Source organism: Bufo gargarizans, chromosome 6, assembly GCF_014858855.1.
Source record: "Bufo gargarizans isolate SCDJY-AF-19 chromosome 6, ASM1485885v1, whole genome shotgun sequence".
Taxonomy (NCBI): Eukaryota; Metazoa; Chordata; class Amphibia; order Anura; family Bufonidae; genus Bufo; species Bufo gargarizans.
In genome coordinates, this window is record NC_058085.1 from 380,888,469 (window position 1) to 380,911,919 (window position 23,451).

Consider the following 23,451-nt stretch of genomic DNA (forward strand, 5'->3'; position numbering starts at 1 on the left):
TCACACAGACTGCTCCCCCATATCTCCTCTCACTCTCACACACAGACTGCTCCCCTCATATCTCCTCTTTCTCTCACACACAGACTGCTCCCCTCATATCTCAACTCTCTCACACACAGACTGCTCCCCTCATATCTCCTCTCTCTCTCACACAGACTGCTCCCCCATATCTCCTCTCTCACACAGACTGCTCCCCCATATCTCCTCTCTCACACAGACTGCTCCCCCATATCTCCTCTCTCACACAGACTGCTCCCCCATATCTCCTCTCTCACACAGACTGCTCTCCCATATCTCCTCTCTCTCACACACAGACTGCTCTCCCATATCTCCTCTCTCACACACACAGACTGCTCCCCCATATCTCCTCTCTCACACACAGAGCGCTCCACCGTATCTTATCTTCTCTTATACAGGTCCTTCTAAAAAAATTAGCATATTGTGATAAAGTTCATTATTTTCTGTAATGTACTGATAAACATTAGACTTTCATATATTTTAGATTCATTACACACAACTCAAGTAGTTCAAGCCTTTTATTGTTTTAATATTGATGATTTTGGCATACAGCTCATGAAAACCCAAATTTCCTATCTAAAAAAATTAGCATATTTCATCCGACCAATAAAAGAAAAGTGTTTTTAATACAAAAAAAGTCAACCTTCAAATAATGATGTTCAGTTATGCACTCAATACTTGGTCGGGAATCCTTTTGCAGAAATGACTGCTTCAATGCGGCGTGGCATGGAGGCAATCAGCCTGTGGCACTGCTGAGGTGTTATGGAGGCCCAGGAGGCTTCGATAGCGGCCTTAAGCTCATCCAGAGTGTTGGGTCTTGCGTCTCTCAACTTTCTCTTCCCAATATCCCACAGATTCTCTATGGGGTTCAGGTCAGGAGAGTTGGCAGGCCAATTGAGCACAGTAATACCATGGTCAGTGTTCTGTCCCCACATGAAGGCGAATGAAGGTGTAACTGATAATGACCTTGTGACTGTCCTACCTTCGTATCCAAGCAGTGGAGCAGACCGGACCGGCAGATGCTCAGGTTAGATGGACCCAGACGTAGACATGAGGATGCAATCAAACGTGGATTTATTTGATCCAGAGCAGTGACATACAGTGATGCAGTACTGTAATGCGGTAGTAGAGTAGATGCTGTTGTGTAGATGTCTTATTCTGAGGCTAACTGCTGAGGCAACTGCTGGTCAAAAACTGATGCCTTCACAAGCCAAGATGTGAGTCTCTAGTCACAAGGAGTGCAGCACTGAAAATGGCTACAGGAAGTGACAAGGACCAAGGCTGCTAAAACCACGCCCAGAAAGAAAAACTTTATAGACAAGGAACAAGGCGTGCAGCATACGAATTCCGGCCAGCAGATGGCAGCAGAGAACAATACGTTGGTAACAACATAGTGAAAGAAGATATAATAATACAGTGCAGGAATTCAATTTGAAAAGAACAGCACACTCCCCGTCTGAAATTCACTTTGGGGATTTCACTATGACGAATGTCCATAAAATATAAAACAACCTGTAAAAAGAAACATGTTAGAACGCAAACATAGATTAGTCCAGTTTTCCAAATTGGAATGGAGAAGATCTGCGAAGCTATATACAGTCCTGTTCACCCGTCAGGGACGTTCTCGATGGGTAATATCAAAATGAGTTCGTTGATTGGTCTTGAGAACGTTTTCAGCTCGCCTTTCCTGAAGATCTTCAACTCCACCTTCCGGACCTTACCATCCTTGCTAGGGAAAACCTTTGAAATTAGCCCAATAGGCCAGTCAATCCTTTCGGTTTGTTGCTCTTTCATCAATACAAGGTCTCCTTCCTTCAAGTTTGGTTTGTGGTGTTGCCATTTTCTTCTTCCTTGAAGAACACTGAGGTACTCCTTTCGCCACCTGTTCCAGAAGTAATCTGCTAGGTATTGTACACGTTTCCAGTGTTTTTGATAGATGTTCGCATGAGTGAATTCTCCACTAGGAATAAGCGTACTCTCAGTTTTTTTGGGTAAGTAGAATAGCCGGAGTCAGTATGGCTGGGGTCTCAGGATCCATAGACACTGGCACAAGGGGTCTTGAATTGATAATGGCTGAAACTTCAGCGAGAAGAGTAACTAGAGTCTCATGTGTGAGTCTAGACGAGTTTACATCCATCAACATAGAATTTAAGATGTTGCGTGAGATGCCGATCATTCTCTCCCAGGAGCCCCCCATGTGGGAACTGTGAGGAGGGTTGAAAATCCAGGTGCAACCTTTTTCCGCCAACTGATCTTGAATGGACTTGGTGTCGATGTTAAGTTCTCTACAGGCTCCGATGAAGTTGCTTCCCTGGTCAGACCTCAATTGTTTTACTGGTCCTCTGATTGCGAAGAACCGTCTTAAGGCATTAATAAGGCTGGATGTGTCCATAGATTCTATCACCTCTATGTGAACTGCTCGCACACTCATGCAAGTAAATAGTACGGCCCAACGCTTACTGTTTGCGTGACCGCCGCGGGTCCTGCGTGCGGATACCATCCATGGCCCAAAGACATCTAGGCCAACATAGGTGAAAGGCGGCTCTGTACATAGTCTATCTGCAGGCAAGTCGGCCATTTGTTGGTGTAGTCGTTTTCCTCTTGCTTTACGACAGTGCACACACTGATGCAGTACTTGGGCCACACGTTTTTTCATACCTATAATCCAAAGGCCTGCAGACCGTAATTTGCCCTCAGTAATTTGCCTGCCTTGGTGTTCGGCCCTTGAGTCGAAAACAACCCTAATTTGATTAGGTTTCCGTGGGTGATACACTCCAAATGAAGGCAAGTACCAGCACTCGTCGTTCTTCCCTAAGGATGGAGCTGGTTCTGCATGGTTGTTGCGGAATATTTTGTCGATAAAGGCAACAATGTGTTCTCTCATCTCAGGCTTACTGTTCATGGTACGCTGAAGGGAGTTAAATCTAGACAGAGCTTGTTCCCTATTGTTCGGGAGTCTCACCCTGGTAGCTCGGAAGGGTAATGGAGAAACCCAGTGATTGGTTTCGTCTTTAAGGAACTCCTTGTCCATTATCTTGATAAATTCTCTGTCTTCTACTGACAAAGCTACTTTATCATCGTCCTTGCTTGTGTGAAAGACTAATCTTCCCAAGTTGTCGGCAAAGCAGGGAGGAATGTCGTCAGGTGGTTGTATGAGGTCTGGAGGCTTCTCTTTCACCTCGTAGTGATGAGGGCAAGGCTTAATGCAAGTTGTGCGTCCATCTCCACGCACGTACGTTTTGAAAGAGTGGACTCTTGGTTGATCCAAACATACATTTCCTATGACTACCCATCCCAAGTCCAGTCTCTGGGCGTATGGTGCATAGTCAGGACCATTACACTGTTGACGCACCTTGTGTACCCTTAGATTGTCTCTGCCAAGCAGGAGTAGAATCTCGGCGTTGTTGTCCATAGGTGGGATAACATTGGCTAGGTGCCTTAGGTGTGGTTGGTGAAATGCAGCTTCCGGGGTAGGAATCTCATCCCTATGGTTGGGTATTTGATCGCATTTGATCAGCGTCGGTAGAGGTATTTCTGTATTCCAACTGACGGAACAAGCGATGAATCCTTGTGCCCTCCTGCCGCTAGTCTCTATGCGACCCGAGCAGGTGTTTAAGAAGTAGGGTTCTGACGGTCCCTTTATTCCAAAGGCTTCAAAGAATTTAGGTCCTGCTAGGGAGCGATTGCTTTGGTCGTCAATGATGGCATACATTTTTACTGCCTTTTCTGGTAGCCCCTCCGGGTAGACCTTGATAAGGCATATGCGGGCACAACATTTCTCACTCTGGCCCTCCCCACATACGTCCAAGCATTAACAGGAAACAGCAGTGGCTGTGTTAGCGTTGTTTTGGGGCTCCCCGCCATGACTTGGAGCGGGACTGGTGGTGACAGCAGCCGGTGAATCCCTTGTAAGTGGAGTTGGGTGCATAGCTGAGGCGTGTCTTTCACTATGACACTCCTCACACTTGATAATGGATTTACAGTCCTTAGCCATGTGCTCCAATGAAGCGCAGCACCTGAAACATACCCCAAGCTCGGTGAGGACTTTCTTGCGCTCCTGTATGGTTTTGGATCTAAATCCTCTGCATTTGTTTAGTGAGTGTGGTTTTTTATGAATGGGGCATTCACGATTGAAGGCCTTGTCTCCTGATGAGGTAGTGTACTGTTTACCAGTGGGTACTGCAGATGATGGTAGGTTAGTCTTCCTAACATTCACGCTGCTCTTAAAGTCTCTGTGTTTATGCACAATACTTTCATACCTTGATGATGGCATCGCTGAAGCTGTAGTATTAAACTCCAGGAAGTCGAGGCTGGGGTCATTCCTCATCTGGGACTGTTCATCGATGAACCTACAGAAATGAATAAATGGGGGAAAGGTGACATCATGCACTCTTTTGTACCTTGAGACTGATGCCGCCCACTTCTCTTGCAGGCTGTATGGTAGCTTCACGACAATTGGGTTCACCCCATGGGCAGTATCCAGGTAGCACAGCCCGGACAGACGAGGATCTCTTTTGGCGAGCTCCAGTTCCATGAGCAAATCACTTAAATCCTGAAGCTTGTGGACATCCTTGAGACTGATCTTGGGAACGTTCTGCAGTCTCCTGAATAGTGCCTTCTCTATTGCTTCTGCACTGCCAAAGGTGCGTTCGAGTCTCTGCCAGGCTGCTGCGAGACCTGCTTCTGCTTGTCCCACATAGACAGTTCTAAGGCTCTTGATGCGATTTGTGGAGCCTGGGCCCAGCCAGTTGATCAAGAGGTCGAGCTCCTGCTCTGCAGTTAGGTTGAGGTTGGCGATGGCGGCTTTGAAGGTTGCCTTCCAGGCTCTGTAGCTCTCCGCACGGTCATCAAATTTTGAGAGACTGGTGTTAATTAGCTCTCTGCTCACCATAAACCTGGCAAACTCAGACATATCTGATCTCTCACTGCTTGTTGCCATGACAACTTGTGATGCCCCTGGGGCGTATGGGTTGCATGGCGTGAAAGGGTGAGATGCTTCCGGGTAGAATGATGTTGCTGCAGGGTTGAGCTGTGGTCTAGCCTCTGTAGATTCTGATGACTGCTGCTTGAGCTGTGGAGGTAAGCCAGGAAACACCTGGTAGCCATCTTGCTGTAATAGCTGTCCTTGAGAGGGCGCATCTGGGCGACTGTTATTGGATTGCTCGGGTGCTGTGGGTGTCACTGGCACTGTGGGTAGAGCTGGCTTGGAGGTTTCAGTGTTATTGGCTTGGACAGTACTGCACACTGGGGGTGGTGCAGATAACTGTTTCAGTACATAGTCGCTGGTCCGATCAACTGGATCGTCTATCTCCTCTGGTGGTAAACAGACTGAATCAAGGCCTTGGCTCAATGCTTGCTCAAGTAGTCTTACTTTTGCTAATGCAATTTCCTCTTCCCTCTCTGATTCAAGGATCTTTATTCGAGCCTCTGCTTCTGCCCTCTTGGCTTCTGCTTCCGCTTCGGCCCTCTTGGCCGCCGTCTGTGCTTCTGCCCTCGCAAGGACTTCTTTTTCGGTGAAGGAACGCCTCACTTTGGATTGCTCTGCATTTATGCGGGCCTCTAGTAATCTGTCGCTCAGGGCAGAGGTTCTAGAGCATGATGATCTGTAGGACCGCGAGGAATGTTTGGATGAATGCGATCTGTGTGATCTAGTTTCTTGCAAATGAGAGATGCGGAGTTCCACTTTATCTTTAGCGTCCAGCACCATGGCGTCTCTTTGTCTGTCTATTGATTCTGCCTTGCACAATTCTGATGGGGCTTCTTCAATATTAGAGTCTTTTAGAAAGGTTATATACCTTGTGGACAGTCTCTTATATCTTTCATGGGCTGAGTTCAGCCGCCCGACGGCAACTTGTAAGCTGGTGGCATCGCCTGAGGAGGACTTAAGTCCTGATATGAGGGAGGAAACTCGTTCCCATAGCTCTTCCAGGTTGTCACATAGCTCATCTTTCCTGGTGTGATAATTTTCCGTGATCTTTATAGTTGGTTTGAGAGAGCGCCTTGGTCGCGTGACTTGGTCTGCTGGAAGTGTGGATTCTACCTCCAGCTCTTCATAATGATCAGTATTAGGTTGAATTTGCTTTGTTTCATCATTGGGGAACTGTACGAGGTCCTTTTCGGCCATTTTGATTTAAGGTGCGCTGTCTCTTTAAGAAAATAAACTGAAAATTGCCGTGCGGCTCAGATGAGGCACCCAGATAAGGTTCCTAAAGGTGTTTTGAGAAAATTGCGGGGTTTTGGTTTGAGGGAGGCCCCGCGTGCGTGAACAGTTCTTATATCATGCGAGCAAGGGTTAACATAGGATGTAGAAAGTGGCTTGGCGAGTAGTGGAGGACTTCCAGGCAAGAGTATATCTACTGCGGACACGCCGTGCTTCCCCTTGGGCTTGTGGGACGTGCACTGTTGCCGGGCAGATTTGCTGCGAGTGGGCCTGTTGCAGGGGAGGTTCCTGAGTGTGGCACTGGGCTCTGAGGGAACCTGTAGCCGGGCATTGGACTTTGAGACGGGTATTTACTGGGGTATAAGGCTTTAAGGTAGTTTTTGACTGTTCTGTCCCCACATGAAGGCGAATGAAGGTGTAACTGATAATGACCTTGTGACTGTCCTACCTTCGTATCCAAGCAGTGGAGCAGACCGGACCGGCAGATGCTCAGGTTAGATGGACCCAGACGTAGACATGAGGATGCAATCAAACGTGGATTTATTTGATCCAGAGCAGTGACATACAGTGATGCAGTACTGTAATGCGGTAGTAGAGTAGATGCTGTTGTGTAGATGTCTTATTCTGAGGCTAACTGCTGAGGCAACTGCTGGTCAAAAACTGATGCCTTCACAAGCCAAGATGTGAGTCTCTAGTCACAAGGAGTGCAGCACTGAAAATGGCTACAGGAAGTGACAAGGACCAAGGCTGCTAAAACCACGCCCAGAAAGAAAAACTTTATAGACAAGGAACAAGGCGTGCAGCATACGAATTCCGGCCAGCAGATGGCAGCAGAGAACAATACGTTGGTAACAACATAGTGAAAGAAGATATAATAATACAGTGCAGGAATTCAATTTGAAAAGAACAGCACAGTCAGTAAACCATTTACCGGTGGTTTTGGCACTGTGAGCAGGTGCCAGGTCGTGCTGAAAAATGAAATCTTCATCTCCATAAAGCTTTTCAGCAGATGGACGCATGAAGTGCTCCAAAGTCTCCTGATAGCTAGCTGCATTGACCCTGCCGTTGATAAAACACAGTGGACCAACACCAGCAGCTGACATGGCACCCCAGACCATCACTGACTGTGGGGACTTGACACTGGACTTCAGGCATTTTGGCATTTCCCTCTCCCCAGTCTTCCTCCAGACTCTGGCACCTTGATTTCCGAATGACATGCAACAGTCCAGTGCTGCTTCTCTGTAGCCCAGGTCAGGCGCTTCTGCCGCTGTTTCTGGGGAATGTGGCACCTGTAGCCCATTTCCTGCACACGCCTGTACACGGGGGCTCTGGATGTTTCTACTCCAGACTCAGTCCACTGCTTCCGCAGGCCCCCCAAGGTCTGGAATCGGTCCTTATCCACAATCTTCCTCAGGGTCCGGTCACCTCTTCTCGTTGTGCAGCGTTTTCTGCCACACTTTTTCCTTCCCACAGACTTCCCACTGAGGGGCCTTGATACAGCACTCTGGGAACAGCCTATTCGTTCAGAAATGTCTTTCTGTGTCTTACCCTCTTGCTTGAGGGGGTCAATGATGGCCTTCTGGACAGCAGTCAGGTCGGCAGTCTTACCCATGATTGCGGTTTGGAGTAATGAACCAGGCTGGGAGTTTTTAAAAGCCTCAGGAATCTTTTGCAGGTGTTTAGAGTTAATTAGTTGATTCAGATGATTAGGTTAATAGCTCGTTTAGAGAACCTTTTCATGATATGCTAATTTTTTGAGATAGGAATTTTGGGTTTTCATGAGCTGTATGCCAAAATCATCAATATTAAAACATTAAAAGGCTTGAACTACTTCAGTTGGTGTGTAATGAATCTAAAATATATGAAAGTCTAATGTTTATCAGTACATTACAGAAAATAATGAATTTTATCACAATATGCTAATTTTTTGAGAAGGACCTGTATTACCTTCTCCTCTCTCTCACACACACGCCTCCTCTTGTTCTCCTCACACTCTTCTAGTATTAGATAAGCTCCTCCCCCTTTACACGCCCACTCCGGTCACTGGTACATATATAACCTCTTGCACTTTTCACTCTTGAACTGTTACTCACTCATTACTCAGCAGCCGGAGATGCAGGAGAAGAGCCGAGCTCCGGCCGAGGGCTGCTCTGAGGTAATCTATGTGCAAAGTGGCAGGTCATGCTGGGGTCTGCTGGGGCTTATGGTTCTCCTCTGTATCACTGTAGTTGTGCTCTGCAGGTTGTTCTGGGACTTGTGGTTCTCCTCTGTGTTACTGGAGGTCTGTACTGTAATGTACCATCCACAGAGCAGTGTCAGGTCTGATAGGAGACTGTGAGTTATTCTGGTACTTGTGGTTCTCCACATGGTTGTCTGCCGCTCCATTCAGACTGGGGGAGCACAGGCCCCTGTTCTTGTGATCACCAGGGGCCCCAGTGGTCCGACCTCCGCCGATCCGATTCTTAAAGGGGTTTTACCTTCTCATACATATCACTAGGTTTTGCCACCAGTGTCAGGTGAGTGCTGGTCCCAGGACGGGGCCCCTGAAGTAAAGGAGAGGGCCCCCGCATGATTGGTATTCTCTCCATTCACAGCTATTAGATTTCTGAAAAGAGACGAGCGCTGAAGGGAGAGTGCACTGCGCATGCGTAGCCAAGTCTCCATTCACTGCTATGGGACCACCTGAAACAGGTCAGACAGTGCTCAGCTATCTTTGTATCTCCCATATGGAGACTGCGCATGCGCTGCCGCTTTCTGGTCACTTCGGAGGGCCCAGGGGTGGGAACTGCACCTATCTGACCTTGATGTAGTGTCTGAGATAGGAATACCCCTTTAACCCCTCTAAGGCCACCTGCACATGTTGTGTATTACACCCAGTAGATGGGATTGAAATCCTCTTTACGTGTCGTGGAAACGCTCCACACGATCACTGACTTCTGGAACGGATATAATTAGATTTTATATCGAGCAGATGTCATGCAGAAAATCCCCAAGTCCTATATTGGGGGGAAAAAAATGTAAAAAAATAATTGACCCCCGATGTTTTTCTGGTCTCGTCCTCCTGATCCTAAAGTGACCAACATGGCGATCGCCAGGGGAGGTGAATATTCTTTTTATATTTTCTCTGCAGGTTTAGTGCAGATTTTCCACGTCCCGTGCAGGTGGCCCTAGGGCCCACGCACACGGCCATTGGTGGCCGGGAACCGCAAACAGCAGGACCGCAATATACAGGCCTCGGACGCGGGCGCACACCGCACAGTAGCACGTATGCGGACCCGTTCACTTGAATGGGTCCTCAATCCGAACGGTACGGTGCGCATCGGATCAGAGTTTCAGATCAGAAACCCGCGGAAGCACTACAGCCTCTGCACCGGATTGAGGATTCCATTCAAGTAAATGGGTCCATGTCTGCGGACGGTGGGCACAAAGTGGGTGCCCATGCATTGTAGACTACAATGGGTCTGCAGCACGGGCCTTGCTGGCACATGTTCGTGTGCATGACCCCTTAGGCTGAGTTCACACTGCAGATTTGGTCCACGGATTCTGCGCCGAAACCTCCTGCCTCGCCATTCAGGAGGCCGCAGATTATTGACACATGGACATTTCCCTTCTTGCTGCGGTTTCCATGCTGACACCACTGCAGTCCGCCTGCCGATTAGTCCTATTGAATGGAGCTAAAACTACGAGCAGACCGCCGTGAAGGGCGAAGCCAGAGGGCTCCTGCTGTGGGGGATTCTGACACTGGTAAAATTCGCCATAGGAGCCGAGGCTAAGGATAGTGTCAGACAAGCGCGTTCAGTCCAGGAAACACGCTCCATGTGTGAGGGTTATGCCCCCGTGACACGGACTCATGTATAACGCTGGGGGCACATTTACCGCGGCGCCCCTGCCTGACCTCCACTGTAATGAATCGTACTCACGGCTTTATGTGAGTACAGTTCACTGCGGCGGAGGTCCGGCAGGACCCCACAGTATTATACATCATTATAACTAGGGCTGCAGCTATCGACTATTTTTGTAATCGAATATTCTATCAATTAATCAAACGATTAATCGAGTACTCTAATAACAAACAACTAATTAAAAGAACGGCAAGCGCTTCCCTCACGCTCTGTGGCCACATAACACAAAGGAATCCTTGATGCAAAAAATTGGCATCGAGGATTTTTGTGTCGAGTTACTTGATTCAATCGAGTAATCGTCTCAGCCCTAATTATAATGCATTGAGTCTACATCAAAGGAGCTGCGTTCAGGCCGGGAAATAGCGCTCACCCATGGAGCGTTTCCCGGAACAAACGCGCTCGTCTGAACCCAGTCTAAGACGCCGATCGTGCTGAACATCCGATCAATGGAAGCCACAGATCACTGCAAAGACCCGTCTGCTGTTATCACAGATCAACCATGAACAAGTCAGAAATCTGCGTCTGTGGTACGTCCGTCTTGTCGCTGCTCTCAGAGGCGGAGCTTCTGCCTACTGTGGATGGCGCCCGCGAGCGGTAGGTGATTCAGTAGGTCAGAATTTGAATAAAGTGCCTGGGGTGTAACCACTTACCATATCTCTCCCCCCCTGTGTATTCCTGCCTAACATATTGTTTTTAACCATTTCCTGACCAGTAAACGCTTTTTATTTCTATATCTTAATTTATTTTATGTTATTTTTTTTGTGGCCATCTGCATAGAAAAGTGAAGTAGAACCATCAGGATATAAGCAGACGGAGACTCTCCTGCCCAGCAGGGCTCTATGGACCGGTTCTGGAGAATCTCCGGGTGCAGGCGCTGAATGTGCACATAAAGATTTCGTGTTCTGCAGCTGTTTCCCCCAGTAAAGGAAGATGTGGGGCTAAGGGTCGGACGCCATAAAGCAGCCGATCTAATGGGTTAAATGGCCGTTCCCGCAGCTGGTGGGCTACCTTAGTGTTCCGGCACCAGGAACCTCCTTTCCTGCATCCGGACCGGGATCTCCTCCTGCAGCTGAAGCGGACATTTAACCCACCAGGATTACTGGTCAGAACCCGGGTCCAGGGGCCACACAGAGCTGAACAGGAATGGGTGCTTAACCCTTTAAGAACCATAATCCACCTGCTGGGGGACAAATCTTCCGAGTGCTGCCATCATTCACATGTACCTGGTACCCACATGAGTCTCGTTAGGCATAACCCTCATCATGCGGCTCACATGATGTCTTCCCGCTCCCTCGTTATGGGTCTCATTTTAGTCTTCAGGGTGCAGAGTATATTTGCTGAAGCGCTGCTGCCTGTTCCCCAGTTAGACAGATCATCATCGCTCCTATAGACCGCATCACTTAGGCTACATTCAAACTATTGCATTTCCGGTCCATTTCCAGTACACATTTTTGGCGATCCCGCATGGACCTATTCATTTCTATGGATGTTATCTGTGTGCTGTCCGCAGCTGTACAGAAAATTGTACAACCTGTCCTGTTCTTGTACTTTTTATGGACAAGAATAGGCCTTTTTACCAGTGCGGGATGCAAAAAGACTGCATCCGTATTTTACAGATCCGTGATTTACGGACTGCAAAATTGATACCTTATCCATAGGTTTGGTTATAAGTGTATGATTGCTGGGACCCCCGACAATTACTAGGACATGGGTTCCCAAGTCCCTGTGTGACTGGAGCCGTAGTGTGCAGGTGTCACTGTCTGTTGGATTGCCAGTTAGGCCTCGTTCACGACTCCATCAACCAGATCCGGCACAAGGCGGCCTGCTGGATTTCGCTGCATCTGGCATTGCTGGATTCTCTAGGTCACCCATTGACTGTAATGAGGTCCAGCAGTGATCCGACCGCTTTTCGGGTTTCGTCTGACAGTTGGTGTTTGTGCCGGATCTGCTTGATGGAGATGTGAACAAGGCCTTACAGAGCTTTACTCTCCGTCCTATAGAAATGAATGGAGCAACCGTTACACGTGGGCACCTCCTCTCCATTCACCCCCCCCCCCTCCCCTGCGTAAAGGAGAGGACAACCCCCTGTCCTATGGGGCTATAATTTCAGATTTTCGAGACACAGACCCCTTATTTTCCAGGCGTTGTTGCTCAGCCCCTCCTGATGAATGCTGCAGGGTCTGTTGTCTATCACATCTATCATCCCGTGGGCGGATAATTTGAAATACACCCCCCCTTATGTACAGGTGCTGCTATCCCATTGTGCCATTGTGTGTATTTCCATGATGCCATATACCTGCTTTATACATGTGATTTGTATCTTTCATATAGTTTGTATCATATATTTCAGGTTGTTGCAGAAAGCAGATTTCCATTGAAAGGAGGTGGAAAATGTGAGACCCCAGGAAAGTCCTTCTTACAGCGTTATGGTAAATGTCACCTCCTCATAGTGTGATGTCATCTTACCTTGCATTACAGAGGTTGTCCCACAAAACACATTTATTTGCTATCCACAGTATAGGCGCAGGGCTGGGCAACCTGCGGCGCTCCAAACTACAATTCCCAGCATGCTCCATTTATTACTATGAGAGTTCTGAGAAGAGCAGAGCAAGTATGCATGCTAGGAGTTGTAGTTTCACATCAGCTGGAGTGCCGCAGGTTTCCCACCCCTGGAGCATCTGATCAGCGGGGGTCTGACTGCTGGGATGTACGAAGAGTATGGCATGCACGGGTATAGACCCCGATCTTCTGTAATATCCTCTTTATTTCTGTATGGCCAGGAAAGTCCCAGGTGGTCACCAGGGGAACTGAAGGTGTTTCAGTTCTAGATATTCATTTCTTAATAAACCTTTTGTACACCTGCACATCTGTGCGCGCACCGCTGCAGCCCGTCACTGTTCACAGAATTAGCGGTTTGAGTACTGACTTACAACCGCTGCGCGAGAGAATAGTTTGATGCAACACGCCGTCCGCACCCCTCCCCCGCTGCAGTACAACTGTTGTATTTAGGATAGAAAACTATCAGTCATGGTCTGGAGATGGGGGAGGCTGCTGCCGCTCTCTGTGGGCTTTAGCGGGTCAGTGTGACAGACCGCTGAAATCGGCCAGATCAACACTACACTATATTGACTTGGTGAAAGCAGGATCAACAGCTCAATAAGAACGTAGCGAATATCCCATATACTGCAATGGTTAATTCATTACAGTCTATGGGAGAGGTGATCAGAGGATCACATGTTCAAGTCCCCTAGCAGGATTTAAAGGCTATGGACACCTTTGTAAAAAAATAAAAAAATTTACACTAATTTATTTATTTTGTGTAGAAAATCATTTCTCCAATTGCTTCTTTATTTTATTTTTTTCATTTTTGTTCTACAGCCTTAGGTGCTTCCTATGTACAGCAGGCTGCTCTCAGTCAGTTTACAGAGAATCCGTCATCTGACAGATTCTCTGTAACTCCTCCTCGCTCCACACGGGAGCGCACACTGTCATTCACTCCCTCCCCCCCCCCCACCCTTTCAGTGTAGCCGAGCAGTGCAGAGTGTCAGCTGTAACATACAGCTGACACGCTGCTTGAAACAGCAGACATAACCCCTTCCATGCTGTGGTCCTTATGGACCGCTGTCTAGAAGGGGCTAACCATCAGGCCTCTGCTCTGCTGTGGCATTGGCCTGATAATTGAAGGGTTAACCCCTCCCACCCCATTCAGGATGGCCGTCCCTCCACCCTTTCAACGCTGCCGGACAGAACACCGCCTGCATCTGGCTTGCAATGGTATATCTGAGCCTGATCAGGCTAAGTGTAAATTAAAATACACTGCAGTACACTATACAGAAGAGCCATCAGACCCACTGGATCTTCAAGAACCAAGTGGGTCTAGGTAAAAAAAAAGTGTAAAATTTTTTATTTTTTTAAATCTAACTTCTTCCTATATCCACACATAATTGGTTAAAAAATTTAAAACACTAAAAATGTTTGGTATCGCCGTGTCCGTAACAACCTGATTTATAAAAGGATCACGATGTGAACGCCATAAAAAATAACTGTGGCAAAATGCAAATATGGTAATAATCAAACCGTCATCTCATCCCACAAAAAATGCCGCATGGTGCCCACTGCATACACAGCTCTGCCGCATGGTGCCCACTGCATACACAGCTCTGCCGCATGGTGCCCACTACATACACAGCTCTGCCGCGTGGTGCACAGTATACACACAGCACTGCCACATAGTGCCCACTGCATATATAGCTCTGCCGCATGGTGCCCAGTGTGCTCTCAGCACTGCCACATGGTGCCCACTACACATTGCGTGCACACACACAGCGCTCCTGACTAGAAGACCATGCAGAAAAATATGCATGTCTTTTTTTCCAGAGTAAAATGGCCTGAGCAGGCATCTATGGCGCTTGTACAAGCGTTATTGCGACCTCTGGTAGACACTGAACAAATGTACTCTGTTGTACATAGCATTGTGTGTCGTCACACTGTACTAATCTGTGTGGGAAAAGTGACCGCTCATAGTGCGGACTGCACACAATACTGTATTCAGAACAGAGTGCATGTAGTGACCACGTGAGAGCTGTCAGTAATGAGATCTATATCCTGCTTATAACGCCATGGTTCTGACTGTAGATCTCTGCACTAACGTTATCAGCAGAAATATCTATTGTGTCTACAAATAATGGACTTTCTACATCTACAGAATGGAAAGTGAGAAATAGATCTGCTGATTACAGGCTGTAGCATTCTGTAAGACTCACCATGTTGTGGATTGGAATGAAATCTTACTACCAAGTTACTTGCAAGTTCCAGCAGCCTATATGTAAATGGCTGCTAGCTGTGCTGTGTAACAGGATGTGGGGGCAGGGCTGAGCTGGGTTAACAGGATGTGGGGGCGGGGCTGAGCTGTGTAACAGGATGTGGAGGCGTGGCAGCAGAGCTTGTGCTGGTGCATGTGAAATCCACAGGAACGTCCTCAGATTCTCACAGGAGATGACAGCACTTGGCAAAATTCATATCAGAGCATTTCTGAGAGCATGTGGAGCAAAGCTGATACCAATAAACAAACAAGTGCAATTTTATTATGTGCTGCATTACGGTAAGATATGGGGTTATTGATTTTTAATGCACAAAGGTGCCCATAGCCTTTAAATAAAGTGTAAAAACAGGAAAAAATATGAAAATTCACATCACCCTCCTTAAAAAGACATGCAAAGTCCAAAATAATAAATCAGACCACAAAAAATGAGCCCTCACACAGCTCCATAGACGTAAATATAAAAACGTTCTGGGGTTCAGAATATGGCAAACTTCAGCAATTTCTGACCTAAGACACATGTTAAGGCATATTTATAAATTTTATTTTATTTTTTCAAAAGGTCAATTAAGACCAAATAGGCCTTTCAGCTACATGTGTTTTTTACTACATATTAAAATGTAACCTTTAATGTTGCTAATGATTATGAACATGTACTATTTAAATAAAGCTATCTAAAATGTAGCATGTAAAAGTGATTTTAGACCGCTAGTGAACTGGTTAATCCATTATACCAGAATGTGGTTGTATTAGGTAGTGCAGGGAAAGTGGGTCAGTGAGATCACAGCAATAAATGGATACAGTGGATCCAAACCTAGGATCGAGCAAATAACTAAGTGACACTGCTGAGAATTTTAGATAGTTTTATTTAAAAAGTACATGTTCACAGGGGGCGGACATAAGCCGGTTCAGCTGCACAGGGGCCCGGCGTGTGAGGGGGCCCATTCATACTAGTAAGCGCATCCAGAAGCGCTCACTAGTATGCAAGAGATCGGCTTGCTTACTTACCTCTGCGGCGCTGGTCTCCTCCAGCCTGACTGCGTACGCTGTATGCAGTCAGGTCACGTGTGCAGCGCAGGCTGTTGGAGACAGGACAGGGAGAGCAGGAGAGGTAAGTTTTAATTATTTATTTTAGTATGATCTGAGGTCTGATATCATGGGGCCCTGGGGTCTGTCACATCATGGGTGGCCTGAAATAAGCATATGGGGGTGCCTGACTCTGGGGGTCCGACTCCTGAGTGAGCAAGGGGGGGGGGGGCCTGAATGAGCATATAGGGGGGGCTGAGCCACTGACATATGGGGGGGCCTGAATAAATAACTGATATTGGGGGGGCTGAGCAACTGACATCTGGGGGGGCTGAATAAATAACTGATATTGGGCGGGGGCTGAGCAACTGACATATTGGGAAGGGGCTGAATAAATAAATAACTGATATTGGGGGGCTGAGCAACTGACATATGGGGGGCTGAATAAATAAACAATTGATATTGAGGGGGTTTCCTCCTGAGTAACTGATATTGGGGGGGTTTCCTCCTGAGGAACTGATATGGGGGGGGGGGGGGTCCTGGTCAACTGGCATATGGGGGGGGGGTCTGTGCAACTGATATGGGGGCGTGAATGGGAATCTGATTGGGGGGGTCCTGAGCAACAGATATGGGGGCCTATCTGAGCAAGTGACATATGGGGGGGGCCTGCCTATTTTATATACTGTAATATGCAAAATAGCAGTTTTATATACTGGCACACCTGGGCACCATGGAGGGGGGGAGAAATATGGAGGCCCTATCTTATATACTTGAACACATGGGGGGGCACTATGGAGAGGGAGGAGCACTATGGGGACCCTATCTTATATACTGGCACACATGGGGGGCACTATGGAGAAGGGGGAAAGGAGCACTATGGGGGCATCTACTGGGGACCCTATCTTTTATACTGGCACACATGGGGGGCACTATGGAGAAGGGAGGAGAGGAGCACTATTGGGGTCATTATATAGGGGAATTATACTGGCACACATTATGGGGGCATTTTATTATGGCACATTGTCAGGCACCATGGGGATAAGGGGAGGTGCACTATTAGGGCACGATATAGGAGTATTTTATACTGGCTCAAATTATAGGGCACTATGGGGACCTTGTCTCAACTGGGGGCACTAAAAGGTTTTTTGGGCACACAGTAAGGGGCATTGGCACATTATGAGGGTACTATGGGGACATTGGCTCTACAGGGGGCACTAAGAGGAGGTATTTTTTATACTGCCACACAACAGGGCACTTTTATTTGTACTGTAACACATTATAAAGAGAATTATTACTACCGGGGGCATTATGGTGGGCTTTATTACAGTTGAGGGACTATGAGGAACTTGAATACTAGTATGAGCACTATGGGAGCATTATTACTTCTGGGACACAGTAGGATTTTATTACTGTAAGGGCACTATTACTACTACGTGTTGTCTGGTAGATAATTATTTCTATTGGTGGGACTTTGGGGAGCAGTATTACTGTGGGGGGCACCCTGGCACGGTATCAGCTTAGCACAATTATTTTTGGGGAACATTATGTTCACACTATTGGTGTCCGGGACACTGTTTCCTGGGCGCAGTTATTTTTTAGGACACGGTGTGCCAATAATTATTGAACAAGAACTATCTGTGTGTAACTTGTATAGGGAGCACAGTGGTCACAGTATTGGGGGTGGCAGGATAGAGTGTTCAGAAGGTGGGAGGATGATGGAAAAGTAGGAAACTAAGATGTCTGACAAGTTCTGCAGAGAGAAGAGATGGCTGAAAGAAATCATCATGGCGGTCTGGTCTGAAAGAAGAAGATGAGGACAGAGAACATCTACATCAAAGAAGACGTCACTCGATGTACAAGGTATGTGGACCTGTATTAGACTACTTTCACATCTGCGTTAGTGATTCTGGCAGGCTGTTCCAGCAGAGATCCGGCACTGCTGGATGCAGACACAATGCCCGTCGGCCCCATTGACTATAATGGGGTACGGCAGAGATCCGGCCACAATCTGGCAAAAATGCAGAGAATCAGCGGGATACGGCCGGCCGATTCCTTGCATTTTCTGCCGGATCAGGTGGCCGGAGCGTAGTGCCGCAGGTGTGAAAGTAGCCTTACCCTGTATGTTTTGTATTGCTCTAAGTAATGTTAGGACGGAATAGGTTAGGTTGCAAATTTGGCTTGGGAGGAGGGGGCCCCAGGCACATTCTTTGCACAGGGGCCCTCTACTGTCTGTGTCCGCCCCTGCATGTTCATAATCATTAGCAACATTAAAGGTTACATTTTAATATGTAGTAAAAAACACATGTAGCTGAAAAGTTTTTTTGGTCTTAATTGACCTTTTGAGGAAAAATAAATTAAAAAAAATTAAAAAAGAATATGGCAAAGCACACGAAAATGAAATTTTTTTCCAAAAACACAAAAATAACTATATGAATGTGGTATTCGTTGTAATTGTACTGACCCAGAGAATGAGGGGCATGGGGAACAAGCCCCCCACCCACAGCTATGTAAACAGAAAAATAAAAATGCTATAACTCCGGAGTGTGAAATAGAAAGCGGAAGGTCCTTAGGGCTCATGAACACGACTTTATGCATTTTGTGGTCCGCAAATTCTGGATCCATAAAACACTGTAAAAGGGATAATCTTTTTCCGCGACAATTAACATTGACAATTCCTTTAATAAGCTAAAAACATTTTATTTTCCAGGAAGAAGTGTGACCTTCCCCCTTTGGCTCATCCTGTTTCCACTGGTTATGGTATTAGCCAGTGTTCTACCTCTCGTCCTTGGTGGCACAGGTCAGTGTCCAGTATTTCATGTCCTCATATAGGCAGCGTTCACATCTCTGTGTTGGAGATCCGGTGCAAATGCCGGCTGTTGGCCGGACAAAGAAAACACTGCATGCAATGGTTTTGGTCAGGCCAAGATCTCATTGCAGTTAGTAGAGGATCCAGCAGGCGGCTCTGCACTGGAACTGCCTGTCACATCTCTGAACGGAGATGTGAAGGAGGCCTAAGGGTCAAGTCAGCCCATAATGTTACCCCCCCCCCACCCATGGGGCATTAAGAATAATTGCCGGGATCATGTGACTCATCGCTTTCATCTGCCGTCCTGGGTGGCGCCCAATTATACCCCGACTGTGCACAATGTCAGTCAGTCTGGTAAATATATCCGTGTGACCGACATAATAACCAAAAATGGTCATTTTATAGAAAGCTGTATAAATAAGAATGCCGGGAGCACAAGGCCTTTTATACGTTAAAGGAGTTATTCCAAGACTATAAAATGTCCCCCCATATGCCGGGCCCCTCACAGTGAATACACATACCTGGCTTCCCGCTCCCTGCGCCACTCCTGGTCCCCGCACCGCCGCTGCTGCTTCTCGCTGTGCACGGATTAAAACATATGGGGGGGGGGGGAAGCAGCCAATGGCAGGGACGGGGACGAGCCTCCCTAGTATCGCGGGTGACGCTAGGGAGACTTGTCCCCGTCCCCGCCTGCCATTGGCTGCTTCCCCCCAACACTGTATGTTTTCATCCGTGCACGGTGAGAAGAAGCAGCAGCGGCGGTGCGGGGACTGATTTCATAAATTGTGTTTTTTTTATTAATTATTTATTATTATTATAATTATTATTATGAGCAGAGAAATAGCGAAGAAAGTAGTTTTTTTGTTAATTTGGCCACTACACTCCCTTTACCATATATTACCTTACTGATCTGGACTCCCCCACTCCCAGGGCATTATGGTGGCCAGAAGTAGAAGCATACCTTTCAGCTTTAAAGCAGCATTTTTTCCATAGGCCATTAGATGGCAGCATGTTGTCCTTGCAGTGGCCCTATGCAGTAAAAATCACCTAAAAAGGACACTACTGAGTAAAATAGACATTTCAAAGTATTCAAAGAGGGGTATATCGTAAAACTGCCATTTTTCCACTTTTTGTTGGAAGATGGAACAAAAAAAAACAAACTGCATTTTTTCACTTTGCTGCTAATTTAGCCCAAATTACTGCAAACCTGCTGCAAGCTATCAAGAAAAAGCACCACAATATCAACGCGGGAAACACTCCTGAAAAAAAAAAGACACCCCAATTGTGGGCATCGCCCTCTCCCAGGGCATTTTATGGTGCCCAGAACTAAAGGCATACCTTTCAGCTTAGATACCAGCACGCTGTCTTTGCAACGGCCCTACGCAGCAGAAATGTTACAAATCACCCTAAAAATGACACTACTGAGTAAAATAGACAATGCAATGTATTAAGGGGTTTATTGTCATTCCTTTTTTTTTACACCTTTTGTTGGAAGATGGAACGTGGAACATAAAAAACTGCATTATTTTTTCACTATGCTGCTGATTTTAGCTCAAACTACAAACCATAAATAAATCCTACTACAGCCCTTTGTGTACCAAAAAGGGAACAGCAATATTATACATATTTATCTTTTGCAAGAAAATGTAAAAGCGTGCCCGCGTATGATACACTTTAAAACAGTTTCCAATACACAGTGGTGGCCGAGAAGGGCAGTCAGGGCAAAAGTGTCTTGTGTCTCGTTTTTTGGTTTAGTGTTGGGGTATAGGTATGGGCAATAAAGTGCCTTTCAACCAATCTCCTTATTTCTTCTGCTTCCAGAGGATGGGGCCTCTAACGGGGTACATTCATTTTTTGTATTTTTATTTTACCAGCAGGGATTGTGGAAAACCTCAGCGATTTCTCCTGAATGTGCCTCTTGCTCCTGTATTTGCTTCTTGCAGGCTCTGGAAAAGGGGAATACTTGTGTAGTAATTGCCTATAAATAATTTGTACCCATTAGTTCCCAGACGACTTTTGCATTTGTTCTTAAACCAGCTGGGCATCCTTGGGGGTTTAGTTCGCTGTCCCTCCCTTGGTGCACTCGAAATGCAGAAGTGTAACCTGTTGGGCTTTCACCCAATTTGTAAAGTTTGATGCCATATCTGGCCGCTTGGATGGAAGGAATTGCTTGCAATGTAGCCTTCCTTTAAATTTAACAAGTGACTCGTCAACTAATACATTTTCAGAGGGGGTATAAACAGTTAAACATTTTTCAGACCGGTAATTTAGAAGTGGCCTAATTTTATATAACCGGTCGTAATCTGGAGAAGAATTTGGGGGACACTGACTGTCATTGAAATAGAAGAATTTGAGGAGAATTTCCGATCGGTATCTGGACATAACAGTTGCAAAAAGACCGTATTGTAGTTACAAACAGCTGAAAAAACTGTAGTGGGTCAAATCCAGTTACATCCGATGTAATACCTGGTACAGCAGTAAATTCTGGGACAAACGGGAAGCCTGTACTTGGGGGCTGCCAATTCAGAGAAGTAACTTGAGGGAGCGGTTCAGGCCCTTGTGCCTCTCGGCTGGCAGTTGGTATATCTCTGCTGGTGCCTGGGCGTGTCAGCATCTTGTGGTTTTCTGGTTCTGCAACTCTTTTATAATCGTCCCATGTGAACACTACTGTCTGTGTATATATACTTATAGACATGATTTTTATTTATTTTTTCCTACCTGACTAATCTGGTTCGGGCAAATGGGATTATATATTGGAGATGATATATATCTATATACTATGTATACCACTGTTTGTTCTTCACTCGATCGCACTGTGAAGGCGGGGGAGCGCTGGAGCATGTAACCATATGACCACCACCGACTGGACAATCCTGATGGTCCGCAACTACTATTCTGCCCAGAAACCGATGCTATAGGCTTGAAGAATGAAGCTGGGTACATGGCGGGATGCTCTGCAGAGAGCAGTGAAGCAGCGCTCCCTTACTTTCAGGCTGCCAACATTTATACACGTGCCAACTGCGCAGGGCATGTGTAGTTATCACGTATATAGCCGTATGGAGGTCGGGAAGGGGTTAAGTGAACGGCCTTTAATCCAGCACTTGTTTCCATCTTAGAATGGCAGTATGATTGATGGTCATCCCATAATTCAGAATATTGAATTTTGTCTTTCACAAGATGGAAGAACGGAGCCTAGAAAATTGTTTAGGGAATTCTTAGGGTTTCTTCCAGGATGTTCTCTACCTTCCCAGTAATTGTGCACTAATCTCATACATGTCACACGTGATATCCCGTTACAGGTGAATGTCCTGCCCCTGTGACCACCCCCTCTGACCCCTGTGACGACGGCTGGATCTGGTACATGAAAAAATGTTATTATTTCTCTGCCAATATTACCGAGTGGGAGAAGAGCCAGGAGTTCTGTGTCTCCAGGAATGCTACTCTTGCCATTATAGACTTAAGACCTGAGCTGGTAGGTATCTATAGGATGTAGGGCTGGCTCCTACACTGCAAAATGTACAAGGAGTGGCACCACCATGCTGCTCTACATTAACCACTTAAAGGGGTTGTCCAGGATCAAACGAATTTTTTTAAAAGTAGCTTACTCACCATTAGTAGCCAAGTTTATATTCCCAAGATGTTTTTAGGTAGCTTTGACACTGCTGCATTGCTCCTACAGTCCCCAACAGACTGTTTACATATCTGTTTATGTATGACATCACTTCCTGCTGCAAAGCATTGTGTGTCCCAGTGCAGCTCAGCAGCAGGCGGTTTCTACAGTGTAAGATCAGCCTCCTGTGAAAAGAACACGTATTCCAGCTCTTCACGATATAAAGGCTTCTTTATTCAACTTCCTCAAAATCAGACATCAAAAAGTAGGACAGTACGTAGTTGTGACGCGTTTCGGGCTGTTACATCTTAGCCCTTCATCAAGACAAATACACAAACTTAAAATCTCCATTTTATACACAGTCAGAAGAAACCTCACCCCTTTGATTGGATAACTTCCATCACCTGGGATAAATACCAGGTGGCCAATAGTGGTCATGAGAGAAATAATTCCAATCAGGTTGGATGGGATTCCTAACCAAAGAAAAATAAATCATTTATATTGTAAAGTTAAGTCATGTTTCCTATTCAAACCCTTAGGTACACATGTTCCAAGATTGAACATCCAATATGTTTCTCGACTGTATAATTTTTGCCTACGATCTCCCCCTCTGACTGGAATGGTGACTCTTTCAACACCTTAAACATAAAACGCAGAGGTATCGCCCTTGTGTACTACCGCAAAGTGTGATGTGGCTGCTGAAACATTGCGCGTTAAAACATGCGGAATGTCACTAAGATGTTTGCGAATTCTCACTTTGAGCTGATTTATTGTGCATCCAACATATTGTAGCGCGCATGTTCGACATGTGATGACATAAACAACATATTCCGTGTTGCAATTAATGTACTGTTGCAATTTATGTGTGCTACCATTAGATGTAGAGATAACATCTTTGCTGACTGACATATGTAAGCAACATATACATTTTTTACTTCCACATTTGTAATTTCCCTTGGTGGTTAACCACACTGGTTCACACACTGCGTTTTCCACAAATAGGCTAGGGCTAACTTTTTGCCCAATGGTTGGTGCTTTTTTCGCAATGCACCTGATACCTGCCTCTGCGATATCTCCCCAGCCTTCATCAAAGCCTATCACTGGAAAATG

At 46.4% G+C, this 23,451-nt stretch overlaps 1 protein-coding gene across 1 annotated transcript in view; it reads left to right on the forward strand.

Annotated features, from left to right (window-relative positions):
* The window catches only part of LOC122940197 (C-type lectin domain family 2 member D-like), a 59,715-nt gene that overhangs the window by 5,845 nt on the left and 30,419 nt on the right, over positions 1-23,451 (forward strand). Inside the window, exons 2-4 of the mRNA XM_044296639.1 lie at positions 12,431-12,509; positions 18,633-18,722; positions 22,031-22,203. Of these exons, the coding sequence (XP_044152574.1) occupies positions 12,431-12,509; positions 18,633-18,722; positions 22,031-22,203 (342 nt within the window). The remainder of the gene's footprint in view (positions 1-12,430; positions 12,510-18,632; positions 18,723-22,030; positions 22,204-23,451) is intronic.